The 13,727-nt window shown below is 45.3% G+C and overlaps 1 protein-coding gene across 1 annotated transcript in view; it reads left to right on the top strand.

Annotated features, from left to right (window-relative positions):
- Window positions 1–13,727, top strand: part of AK5 (adenylate kinase 5) — a 227,219-nt gene that overhangs the window by 112,212 nt on the left and 101,280 nt on the right. The window contains exon 7 of the mRNA XM_003784217.1: window positions 7,859–7,949. Coding sequence (XP_003784265.1) covers window positions 7,859–7,949 — 91 coding nt within the window. The remainder of the gene's footprint in view (window positions 1–7,858; window positions 7,950–13,727) is intronic.

The raw sequence follows: 13,727 nt of genomic DNA, 5'->3' as shown, positions 1-13,727 counted from the left end.
GGAATACTAGGGGAAGAGAAGAAGAGAAAATAAAAAGGAGAAAAGGGTATTTTAATTAATTTAATTTTCTGGTTAATTCATTTTGATGAGTACTTGTTATCTAACTGCTAAGCTCCCAGTGCTGCTGGTGCAGCGGAGAGAAAATAGTTCTTTCTACAATGAACGTAGCTTTTCTTCCTTTCTTCCTTTCAGTCCTTCCTTTACCAACTCATTTCAAAAGATTTGAGTCTTCATTGGTGCTTTAACCCAAACAGGAAAGCGAACATGATTTAATCTGCCTCCCATGCATCTCCAGGGCCCGTATTACACCTGACACAAACTAGGTGTGCAGTATATCTTTGTTAAACTGAATCACACCATGTAGGTCACGTAAGAGACTGAACACAATCTACATTCCATCAGAGACACATTCTATAAGCTTATTTACTTGACAGAATCTATTCTATAACCCTATGTAGGGGGCTACCAATCAATTTCCTTGTTAATACGTGAATGAGCAGCTTTATGTCATCCACTCAGCACCATCTTAACAAAATCTGAAATCCTTTCTGCACTTACTAAATACGGGCTTATTTCACAACCTCCATAAGAAGGTACGCTGCCTCCTGCAGTACTTAATTTTGCAAGTGTCCTGTCATAGTGCCCAAAGATCGTGGAGCAGAATATTGGGCCTTGATATCTACGCATGATCTGGACATGGTCAGACTAAGGATGTTTGCTCTGAGGCCGTCCCTGAGCCACTGTGTCCACCATCCTCCAGACTCTGCTTCCACCACTGGCTTGGAGTCTTTACACTGGGGCCTTTTGCTCCCAACAGCAACCTCCTCTATGGCCTAAGTCCCAGCCTGTCTTCCTTCTTGGTATATTTGACAGGTGGTCTGGCTTTGACTCCAACATCCTCTAAAGCAGTAGTTCTCAACCTTCCTAATGCTGTGACCCTTTAATACAGTTTCTCATGTTGTGGTGACCCCCAACCATAAAATCATTTTCATTGCTACTTCATAACTATAATTTTGCTACTGTTATGAATTGTAATGTAAATATCTGATATGCAGGATGGTCTTAGGCGACCCCTGTGAAAGGGTCGTTTAATCCCCAAAGGGGTCATGACCCACAGGTTGAGAACCACTACTCTAAAGAGACAACCAGAGCAAGGAGCTCTGGGAAAAGAGCTCACACACCCTAGCAGGTAAAGGGGCCCGGAGAGCTGATGCCCTGGCTGGATGGCAAGAAGGGCCACCAAGCTGGGCCCACCTGAAGGGAAGTCTGTCACCAGCCCCCTCCTCAGCTAGCAGGGTACATGCACTATGCAGAGAATTAAAATCACTGACTATGGCCCACAAATGGGGAACAAGATAAAGGATATTTGAATATATCGCATCTGGACCTGGCTTGGCAAGGCTTCTAAGGATTCTGGGGGGGGGCGGGGGAGGGGAGGGTCCCCTCGTAAAAGTACTTCTAAAACCCCTACCTTGTTCTACGAATGCCCAACTAAAATCTAAGGCGGCCTTGATGGAGCTGAGAGCAGACCCGATAGCCTCAGCAGCTGGGGGGCTCACAGTTTAATGTAAGCAATGTGGATTGGGATCCTGGTTCTGCCACTTCCATAACCTTGGACAAGCAAGTTATTTAATGTCTCTGGGGCTTAGTTTTTGAATCTTTAAAATGGGTATAATGACACCCTTTTAATAAGGTTATTGTAGCAATTGAATAAATTCATATGAAGTCCAAATTATAAATTACAGTTGATAAAATATGAGCCTCTAACACAGTATGTGGCCCACGGTAGCTGCTCGGTAAATGATGTTAGCTGGTGCTCTGCCCAGAGCCCTGTTGCTATTGCGTGCTGATGACGGTTCTGAAAAATAGTCTCAGACTAATGTCAACATTATCTTGAGCTAGGCTTCTCATCTAGATTTCCATAGCGGAATACACCAAGGTCATTATTACATTGGTAAAGCTTCAAGTCTGGGGAGAATATTTTTCTTAAAACATTTCAAAAATATCATAACAATTTTCTCTGGAATCTCTTTATTGTGTTGACTTTTTTGCCAACAAAATTTTCTAGGTACTGCCTATAACGTGAATATCCGATGAAATAAAAATTCCTTGCAGAAGTCTGAGAAAATAAGTCTTTCATCCAGATGCTCACAGCTCTCCAGCGCTCTGTAACTCACCCCTTTGCATACCAACTATGTTTGGGTTTAGATCCGTGTTCTTGAGCATTTTGCCCTTATTTCATTCTGTCAGCAGGGCCAAAGCACAGGAATTCTCATCAAGACATAGGATTGATTTGACTTTGTAGAGAATGATCCCCACCTACTCCACTCACCACATCCATGGAGGTGTCTCTGTCATTCACCTTTTGTGATTAGTGGTGTAGCGTTAGACACATGGTTCTGCAAAGCAGCACGTGGGTCATTATGAAAGTTTTGAGATACACAAAAATCAAGAATTGTAAAATCCATGGACGGAAATAAACGAAGCCCTCCCAGCAACACTGCTAAGCCCAGCAAGTTGAAACTTGCAGGGGTGAGTCAGAAAGGATGCTGTCAGCTGTGTTTCTTGGAGGTGAAATAATGGACCAGGACACAGTCTGTCTCAAAACTTTTGTAGTGACCCACGTATCAGTGGTCATCTCTCCGTTGCAAACTATGTATTTTACTCTAAGCACTATGAGTTTTGTCAGTGTATTACTGTTTTCGTGAAATATCTGATTTCTGCCTGGAGAAAAATGCTCTCACTACAAAGAAAATGCCAACCCATCGCTCTTTAGGAGGGAGGACTCCAAATGTATAAAAGAGAAAATCTGAAAGACCAGTTATTTGCGTGTTGACAGATCTCCATCGCAAGCCATTGGTGGAGAGTGTGCTTAATTGAAATCCCTCGTGCTAAACAAGGGAGAAATAAAAATTTCAAGGAGTTCTTAGAGGATGGTACTTATGGGATCTATAAAACTGAAACCATTCTACTAACAGAGGCCATTTATTTCTTCCTCAAATGATGAAGAAGAGAAAAAATACAGACAGACCTAAGTTTACTCAAAGGCAGAATCTTGAAGGGGAGATGAAACTCGTATCCTTTTCCAGTCCCGTTAGGAGGTCTCAGAGACCTAACATCGTTAGTTGTGTGGAGAGGCCTGTCTCTATGGAGAAGATTTGGGCAGCCTGTTGTGGTCTGAAAATTAGAGCCAAAAGAAAACAAAAACAAAAACTCATTTCTGCTGTTAGAAATGCAAACCACGGCTGTCACTTTCTCCTCAGATGGTACAGAATTCTCCTCCCTCCGCTATAATTTCCTTTCCTAATCTAGATGTATTTTGTATGCCGTTGAAAGCTGTTACAGCATTTGTTATTTAAATTAAAATGTGTTGTGAGTGAACTACAGGGAATTGGGTAAGCATTTCATTTTGAAATTTCCAATTGACCTCCCCAGCCCTCTCACATTAAATGACATAAAACAGCTTATGCAGACCATGTCCTTTGCAGTCTGTCCCTCAGAATTAGAAAAAGGTCTTCTTGAGATTGCCAGACATTAAATAACAATCGCCTAAAAGATAAAGTGCCAGTCTAATCGCAGGATTTCAGAATTGGGAACAACTGGGGACATCAGCTGGACTATCCCCATGTGATTACATCCTCCTGGATCCTCATCTCACCCGAGAGAGGTGAAGAGATGTTTATCCCTAGGAACCCTCATCCCTCTTTACTTGTGGTCCCCTGCAGCTCTGTTACTTCTGCTTCCCTTTATATTTTAAACTTAACAGCCCAGGTTCTTATAGCTCAAAATCTTTTTCTTTGAAGCAAAATAAAGCATCACTATTTGAGTTTGAAAACTGTTTTAAGTGGCTGGAAGTGGTGGCTCACTCCTATTACTCTAGCACTCTGGGAGGCGGAGGCAAGTGGATCCTTTGAGCTCAGGAGTTTGAGACCAGCTTGAGCAAGAGTGAGACCTCCTCTCTACTAAAAATACAAAAATTAGCCGGCATTGTGGCAGGTACCTGTAGTCTCAGCTACTCAGGAGGCTGAGGCAGGAGGATCACTCAAACCCAGAAGTTTGAGGTTGCTGTGAATTAGGTTGCTGAGACCATGACACTCTAGCCTGGATGACAGAAAGAGACTCTGTCTCAAAAAGGGGGGGGGGGGCACTATTTTGTAATCTTAAAGCCAAGAATGCCTTGGTGGGGCTTTGCAACTTTGGCACAACTGAGATGGGATAAATCTTTGTTGGGGTGAGGGCTGTCCTAGGTATGGTAGGTTTTGTAGCTGCATCCTGGCAAGCAACCTCCCCCCACCCTACAAGTGTGATAACTAAAAATGTCTCCTGACATTGCCAGATTTCCTTGGAGGGAGCGGAGAATCACTCCTGGTTAAGAACTATTGATGTATATGCCTTGTTCAAGACAAATAATAAAATGTTTGATGATTTAAAAGCTAGTTCGTTCACCATACTCATAGCTTCTTCAACATTAAATGTCATCATTTTGTAAAACTTTTTGCCCATTAAGTGGCATTTATGGTAATATTCTATTATAATGCTCTCTAGAGTCCCTGTGTCATGGTATTTGTCAAAAGAATAAAAAGAAGAGTCTCAGGTTGTACAGTGGAGTGTCATAGAAAATAAAGAAGCCTGATTTAATTCTCTGGTCCTGATGGGAGAGTGGCCGGCTTCCCGGATAGCTGCGTAGTGCCGCGTTGAGTTGACTGTATGAGACTTGTCTACACTCCTCACCACTGTCCGTCTGTCTGTCTGTCCAGAGGTCAGGTGAAGAGTCCACCTAGCACATCATAGTTACTCAACGAGGACTTGTTGAATGATTTCGTGAACTGTGTTTTATCTTTGCCTCTTGGATTGGACAATCAGGTACTTTAGTCTGTGCTGGAACTAAAACTATCTTTGTTCAAATCAACTGGAGAATGTAAATTCAGTGAGAAAGCCTGGAGGTTTCTTGTACTCCCCGCTCCATGTCCACAAGTTTAAAGAAAATACGTATATGTGTGGACATGTAGTACCGAAGTGAAGATCTGTAGGACACGCTCCCTCAGCCCGAGGGACTCAGAGAAGAAAAAGGCCACCATTAGTGTCAGGCTGGACACTGGTGAGTTACATAGACCTCCTCTTCCATCCTCACAGCAGTCCCACACGGTGGTACCTTCACCTCGGTTGTGCAGGTGCTCACAGTCAGACAGGTGTGACAGGAGACAGCAGAAACCCGAAACCCAACCCAGTGTGGCTGTGTTTTAAGCTGTCAGAGCCCAGGGTTGCAGCCTCCTCAGACTCCCTTGGCTCATGTGCCCCCTTTTTCTTGGTGGCTTCTTGCATGGAAAGCCCTGTCCTCCAGGCCCTGTCACCACTTCTGATGCTGCCGATGGCCCCAGCCAGCCCCTTGAGTGGGAGGGCAGGGCCTCACCATCCCCACAGAGGCAGGAGTCGCAGCAGAGCCAGCCACCAGACCCACCCAGACCAGAGAGGACTCAGGGCTGTGCCATTCCCCAGAGTGAGGGTTCTGACTTCCCCACAGCTGCTCAGAGAGGGTGGGCAGCACATCCAGGAAGTGGCAGACTCCCTCCTCATGGGGGAAGCCCGGACCAGTGACAGACAGGAGGCTGGAAGGAGCCAGCGGGTGACCTCCTCTCCCTCCCACCTCCCGTGGAGGACTGTCCTGAGATGGCCTAAGAACAAAATAAACACAAAACCTCTCTTGGTAGATATGTGCGTATTACCCCACACCGATGATCATTAACAGATACCTTGAAAGAAAAAAAATAGCCACAACATGTGGGTGTGAAGAGCAGTGCACTGAGATGGCGCCAGTGGTACCTCTGCGGCCACTTTGCATCCGCCCTAACCACCACCTGTTTTCCTGTCTTTGCTTTTAGATAAAAGGGCTGTGTTAACACTTATTGGAGCGGAATGGGTGTATTTGTCTTACTGAAACGATCGTATGCCACCTGGTAGGATGGAAAGTGTTAGTCATGTTGGTCACCCCAAGTTCAAGTTCTGTCTCTTCTGCTTATTAGATGTGTGACTTGAGAAAGTCATAGTATCTCTGGGTAGATATTGACTCACTTGTGAAGTAAGAAATAAGACTCTGTGCTCACCTTTCCTGCAGGGTAGAGTGACAGGGAAAGAACTTGGAACATCATACATGTGGCCTTGACAAAGGGAGGTGAGGGAATCACTTTGTTCCCCCAGTGGAAGCTGAGGGACACCATGAATTGAGGAGATGGAGCCAAGTGCCAGAAACCAAGGTGGCATCAGAGGAAAGAGATGCCCAGAGAACTCTGGGGATACAGAATTTGCCCCCGAAGCACGCAGTGTCCTCAATGCAGGCTTGCAAGGAAATGATCTCAAGTTGAGAAGAGAACTGTCCAAAATCAGGAGGGGAAGCTCACGCCAGGCTCAGAATAGTGCCTGTGTCCTCCAGCCAGAGCGAAAGCTACTGCACAAGGCAGCGGGAGAGTCTTGCCTCCACAGTGGGGAAAATCAGCCCTGAACTAAACACTGCTCTGGTCCAACTCAGCAGATCTTAAAGAAGACCTGAAAGATCACACTGTTTCCAAATAACTAAACTCCATGCCAGAGCAAAGCTCAAGAATGTTTATAGAAAAACAAAAATACCCAACACCCAACAAAGTCAAATTGCCAAGGCCCAGTCTCTAATTAAAAATTACCAGACATGCAAAAAACAGGTAACCGTAACCCCATAATGAGGGGAAAAATCAATCAAAACCAACGTAGAAGTAACACAAATGTGAAAATGAGTAGGGAAGGACATTAAACAGTTACTATGGTTGCATTTCAGAGGCTCTAAAACTTAAATAGAGATGTGAAAGATTTAGGGGGGAAAAACTCAGATCAAACATTGAGAGATGAAAACCATAATGACTGAGATGGAAGATATTCAGGGTGGGAATAATCATTTATACCACAGAATGCTGCTGACTAACAAAAAGGAATGAACGAATCTCAAGATAATTGTGCTGAGTAAAAGACCTCAGAAAAGACTGCATGCTGTACTATTCACCTTAGGTAAAATTCTAGAAAACACAAAAGGTAGTTACAGAAAGCACATCAGGGGTTACCTGGGGAAAAGAGGATGAAGGCATGAGGAGACTTTGGGGGTGATGGATTATTATCCATTCTTTTTATTTTTATGATGGCTTCACACAGGCATCAGGACATATAATTTGTGTGCTTCTCTGTATATGAGCTCTAACTTGGGAAAGCTATTTTTATAGGCTAAAGAAACGAAAATGTGTTAAACCGCTGAACAGTATAGAAGTAGAGAATTCATAAATATAACCAATGTTATTTTTAAACATTGAAAATTTTATAAATTTTGGAGAATGGCAAAATAAACATATAAATCTGTTTATATTTTTAATTTTTGTTGCATCGAAACTTACAGAATCCTTATATGTATTGTGTAGTATCTATAGTATCGATAATAGTGTCTAAAATTTGATCTGGGAGTTCTGTTTTTTCTTTTTTTTTTTTTTAGCAATAAATTGGAAAATCTTTCCTTCTATTGTTTAAAATTATATGCGTATTTTCACACTTTTTAAAATTAGAAAAACTAAGAAAGCCCCAAGGTAAATGTCAGTTGTATGTTTTGTACAACTTGCTCCTTAAATTAAGAAAATGCTACACATTTTTCTTAAACGTAAACGTCTGACACTCTGATATGAGGTTTGGGCTTAACACCCTCTAAGAGGGTGAAGACCCAAATGCGTTTGGTCCCGTGGTCCTGCTTCCTTAGAGGTGCAGACCAGTGTGTGATGCTTGCTGTGACAATCCAGAATTACTAGCCCTTGTCCTCTCATGTTCCAAACCTGTCTGTCCTTACTTCCCCCAGTTCGATGCCGACCGAGACGAGGATGAGGTGTTCTATGACATCAGTGTGGCAGTTGACAGCAAGTTGTTTCCAAACAAAGAGGCTGCAGCAGGTAAGTCCCTGTGTCCTTTGGACAGCAGTACCATGGTCACCTGCCAAGTGTCTGGGGCTTCATGTTAATGAATGAAGTGCAACAGACGGGTGTAAGGGTTTAAGGATGACGCTGGCCGCAGAGTCTCACACCTTCTGGTTTAAAGGCCCAGAACAGAAGGGAAGGGCTGTAAATCCGTATACTTCCCTAGAGCCGCTGCTGCTTTTCTCCTGTCACTGCTCATGTAAAGGAACAGGGAGTCACAGTGCAACACAAGACCCTGTTACCACAATAGAAAAGGATCTAACCTGACCCGGGCTGCATGTAACAGTTAGAGATTACCGTTCCTGCAGAGCTCCTAACTCAGAGTTCTCTCCTGCTGCCTGGAAAAAGCACCCCCTCCAACCTGATAGCCACCCCCATCCCAACCCACAGCTCAGGTTTTGACACTGGCCCTTTACTTCCTGAGTGCTGTGACCTAGAGCTCTGCCTTTGGACACTGTGCAGAGAACTCATACCCCTGAGAGAGCCAGGGCTCCCGCTCCGTCTGACCCTCCTCCCCTGCCCTCCTTACTTTCTGATTCTGGGTTAACGCGTTGTCCTGCCTGGTTTCACCTGTCGGTTCTGTGTGGGTGACTCTCCCGTCTTAGTCTCAGTCCTGACCTTTCTTCTGAGTTAAGACCTCAGAGAGAAAAGACCAAAAGAAAAATGCTAACACTTAAAATTTTAAAGCACTATTCGAAGGCAGTTAAGAGTAGCTTCAAACAAGGGCAGAATTACAAGAAGGGCCAGGGAGGGGGCGGCCAGAGTCTTTCTGGAAAGACCCATGGAGCACCGATAACTGATATGAACTCACCTACCTAACGTTTCCAGTGCGTGTTACAGAAAGCCTATTGCAGGAAAGATGGAATCCTGAGGATCGCGTAAGAGCATGTAAACAAGACTGTCGCTACTCTGAAGAGTGCTGTGACTCCTGTGATTTTCAAGTTCATCTTTTAGTTAGAGCGTGCTTTAAAAATAACCTCTACCAGCAAATACCCGACTGCTAGATGTCCTCAGTTTGCTAACTCGGGGGAGGGGAGGGGTGATTTAAACTGCCCCTTCTTTAGAACTCCTGGCACTCTGTGGCTTGTTGGTGGCCTTTGTCTACCTGAGAGCCTTGTCCTGCAGGGAGGCAACTGTGGGGACTTGGGTGCTAGCAGGTCACCTGGGCAGGTGCTGTGCCTCACTCTCTCTGTGCCCCTGGTTGAGTACACCGTACTGGCATAGAGCCCTGGTTTCCAAGTGTCCACTGTCCTCTCTGTCTCTCCGAGCTTCTGAAGGGAGGAGTCTTGTACTTCCAGCCCCAGCTTCTGCCAGCTCTCTGTTACTTCTGACACCCCTGACATCAGGCCTCTGCTCCAGCTGCCCCCTGCTTTCTCTCTAGCAGCCCCTGGTGAGTGCAGTGAGCCTGGGAGAGACTGCCGGGAACCAGAAGCAAATGGAGCCTCCTCCGTGGCAGGCCACCTGCAGGCAGCTCCAGGCCAGAGTTGCTGGGGCCTCCTCCCTCTGGAAAGGAAAGAGAAACCTGTGTTTGTAGGTGAAACCACCTGGCTTGTAAATGTTAGACTCACTCAATAAACCAGTCATCTCGGTGGCCCCTGCTCTGTGAGCTGTCAGTCCACAGGTTTTGTTCCTCCACTCTCTGAAGTCTCTGCTTGCAGAATCTCAGCTGTCCCACCGCACTGTGAAGCCTCGGGGGAGCGGCTTATAGTTCTCGGCCTCACACCCTCACCTGTCTTCCTAGATGGTCACACCCTGTACTGACCGTCATTCCTCAGGAGACCTTGGGAACGCCAGCCTTCTCTGTTCCTACTGGACTCAACGAAGGCTTTGTCTTTCCTCGTCCCCAGCCCCTCCTGTCTGTCATGAATCCCAATGGCTGCCATGAGAGCTTCACAGAATGCCACTCTAATCATCCTGCCCCCCCCCCCCCAACAAAAACCTCAATGACTTTCTGCAGTGTGGACCACCAGTGTCCTTAACATCCCAGAAAGCCCCAGGTCCTTGGCATTCTTACAGTGGCCCTGTCACTGCAACATCACCTCCTTCTCACCCATATCAGCTTCCTCTGGTCCTCCAATGCCTCAGGTACCTCCCTGCCTCAGGCCATTTGCACTTGCTCTTCTGCTGCATACAAATGCCTGGCCCTATTCGCATCCCTGCACTCTCCCAACTCCTCAGCCCCACCCTGCACCTGGCCAGCTCCTACTCTGTGCCTCAGTGCAAACGTGATTTCCTCAAGGCTTTCTCAGACTCCATCCCAGCCTGGATAAGGCCCTTGCGCAGGTCCCTGGGACTCCCGGGCACACCAGGTATCCTTTAGCTCCAGGGTAGAGGCATCTTCTCAACTTCCACACGTTTGTTTACAGACTGCCCTTGGCCCGACCCTCTGCACCCTCCAAGTTGTGTGTGCAGCGCCTCCTCCTCCGGGGAGGCCTCCACTGACACTTCCAGCAGAACCTCTGGCTACATCACTCAATCTCCGGAATAATAAGCCAGAATAATAATGGCACCTGCCTTACAGGATTATTGTGAGAGGAAATGGCTTTGTGACTCATGTGTCTGTGACACTGAAAAGGCTGTGAGTTCACGTCTTTGCTGAGGATTTGAGGGCTCACGGGGGTGGGGGTGGCGGGGAGGTACCACATCTTACACGACACACCTTCCCCGCTTTTCCCGAGTCTATTTCTGTTCTCTTCTCCCCTTTTCTTCCTCCTCCCCCTCAACTACTGTCCTGTTTACCCCCCACATCTTACCCTTCCACTTCTTGGCCAGAATAGTCTATGAACACTCAGATTCCTCAAAGGGTTCACCGTCTATTCCCCGATATTGTCGGGATATTTTTCCAAAGAAGGACAGTGCTCTTCCTCAGGAGAACTCTAACCCTGCTGGGCTAGTGCTGTGCTGGAATTAGAGCAGGTCGCAGTCCCACCCGTACTCAGAGGAGACACGGGGGTTGTAGAGCGAGGGAGTGCCAGCACGACCTGTGAAGGTGACTGTCAACGCCCTTTCATTCATTTCCAGTCATTCGGTACACACAAATCAAATGCCTATCATTTCTGAGTTTTGTTCTTAGATTCAGAGATGAGACACACCCCTGCCCTCAGGGTAGCTGACAGGGTAATGGGAGAGCCAGGACGCGGGAGAGACTGGAGCGTTTGTGTTTACAGACGCCCGGCACTGCTCAGGAAGCCTGCAGCTGCAAGAAGCCCTCCTTTATTTGGTGTCCCGTCCTGCGGGACACGGTTATTCGGGGGGCGAGGGGGATCCAGCCTGTAAAGAGAATGGGCGAGAGAAAGGGGAGGAGGCCAGGCAGATTTCTTGTCAAGGCCTCCTTTAATGGGGGTAACAGATCAGTTTTTATAGCATTCAGAGAAGACAGGAGGTGGGGGGCAGAGGAATGCAGGAGTTAGAGCTTGCATCAATCTCCTGCTGGGAATGTAAACGATGTGTCTGAAACATTTTATGGCTTCTCTGGGAAGAACAGCTCCTTGTCTGATAAGGGAAAAGCAGCTCCTTATCTGATAAAGGTTAGCATACTCCAGACAGTGGGGATGGGCGGCCATCTGGCGTCATTTGGCTCCCGACAATTTGGCACTGAAAACGGAGGAGACCTTCCTAGAAACTAAGGTTAAAGATCCACTAGGTGGAAACGAGTCTGTAACATCGCCCCAGAAAGCAATACAGTTACCCCTGGTGCCTCTAAAGTCAATTCATTACATCTTCCCCCTTCAATTTAAGGAAAAAAGCCTCAAAGTAGTAGTTCTGGAGACCATCTGCATCTAAAAGGAGCCCCGAGTACCCCCTGGGGGCTCCCATATTCCAGCTCATACCTTTCCCTGTTATCTATAGAAACAATATTTTTAAATCTAAAAAGAAATTGAAAAATTCAAACGAGGGGCAAATGAAAGCTGCAAAATGTCCAAATCTTGCTGTCTTTTCTGAGCATCAAGATTATTACAGTTGTCGTATGTGAAATTATCCAACTGAAAGAAAGTGAAGACGTGTACCTAGGTCTACATTTGCCTCCATATTTTGTATGTCAAACCTTGGACTATTATTAAAAGTCCTATTTTCAGCAAACCAAGCAACCGATGCTAAAAGAAAATGAAAACCATTTAATCATTATCTGAGCTGGTAATGATACCCTCCATCCGCTGCCTCCTATGATGTATTATTACTGTTGCCAGGAGCAACAATGTGTCAAGAAATTCCATCCCTTAATGACACAATAAAATTTCTGTTAAAAGCATGTTTTTTTTTTTTTGGAAAGCCAATCTCTCCTCATAAGCACGAGGTTTTCTTTTAAACAAAGATCTTTTCATTCTACCATTGCCAGAGATAGTATTCTAATTATTTTGCGCCAGTTTCAAGTATTAATTATTAATGTGTGATGTCTGTTAACGGGGTTGATTAGGAGTTCTTATGCTGTACTTTTTGCAGACAACCAAAAGAACAATTTCTAATTAAGTAAATAGGACACAGGAACTAAAAGCAGCTGCGCGTTTCATAAAATTCCACGTCCTGACCACGTTAGTCCCTCCACGTGAATCAGTCTGCACCCAGCTGAGGTGAGGGCGTCATCTGAATCCTAGTAGCTGTGAGCACTTTGACTCAGTCGTAGATAATAACCATATTGTGCAAGTAATGAAGCTAAATAAAATGGGTGTTATCTTTAGGGACACTGTCGATAACAGCCACCTAGAAAGGAACATTGATTGCCACAGCTTGAATGAGCGTCCTTTAATTCCACCTGTGACTCTTTCATTTCAGCAGCTGCCCTTTGACCCACCTCATCACCAGCCATTCACAAAGGTAGAACAGACAGCCCGCCCCTCTCTGCAGAGGGCTGTGGGGACAGATAATATTTACACAGCCATTTGGATTGAGTCTGGCGTCGGCAGGGGGTATTAGAGAAGTAGGAGCTCCCAGTTCTGCTTTTGATCTCAGGCATTTTTTGCGCGACCTTGGCCAAGTTATTTAGCATCTCTGCATCTCATTTTCCTCTTTTCTGCCATGAGGGGGTGGGATTCTGTGAAAGACTGCTTCTAAAATGTCTATGATCTTACAATGGAAAACACACAGTTTACTTCTGACATTTCTCCTGCCTCACAACACAAGTGCCGCACCGCTGAACTTTAAACTAGGCTTTCAGACAGTCAAGTACAAATGAAAAAAGACAGTCAAGGATTTTGGCCCTAAGGTATAGCTTACAAAAGTCTTTGTTTGAAAAACACCAAAAGTACAAAGGTACAAAAATTATATATGTCCCACTAATTAAAAATATATATACATATTGTTATATATGTATACATACAAATTAAAGGTTCCCACATCACTCCGCCCATCTCCGTTCACAGCATGGTGCAAGTCTTCCCAACTCCATTCCAGCCACCACCTATCAACAAGGGGCTCGGCCAGGGCTGCGCCAACAATGTGACAGTGCAAGTGACCTCGTGTGGATTTGTTCCAAATACTTTTACGTAACTCTGTGGCTACTCTACAATCACTTTTCCAAATTGGTTTGATAGTTCAGATATCTCCATTTTGAAAAATGTTATCATCCTTTAAAAGAAAATAAAGATGCCAACATAATAAGTGATGTTACTTAGTATTTAATCAATTTTGCAACTGCTAGTTATTAGACTTTTTAAATTGGATAGGCAGCAGGGATCGTGATAAGAAAAGAGAAGAAAGTAGAAGAGAAGAGATGAGCCAAGACGGGAGGACATCCCAGACTTGCTTCAGGAGAAAATA

This window comes from Otolemur garnettii, unplaced genomic scaffold, assembly GCF_000181295.1.
Source record: "Otolemur garnettii isolate 467f Iridium unplaced genomic scaffold, OtoGar3 scaffold00010, whole genome shotgun sequence".
NCBI lineage: Eukaryota > Metazoa > Chordata > Mammalia > Primates > Galagidae > Otolemur > Otolemur garnettii.
Note: the sequence above shows the minus strand (reverse complement) of the source record. Positions and strands in the feature narration are given on the sequence as shown.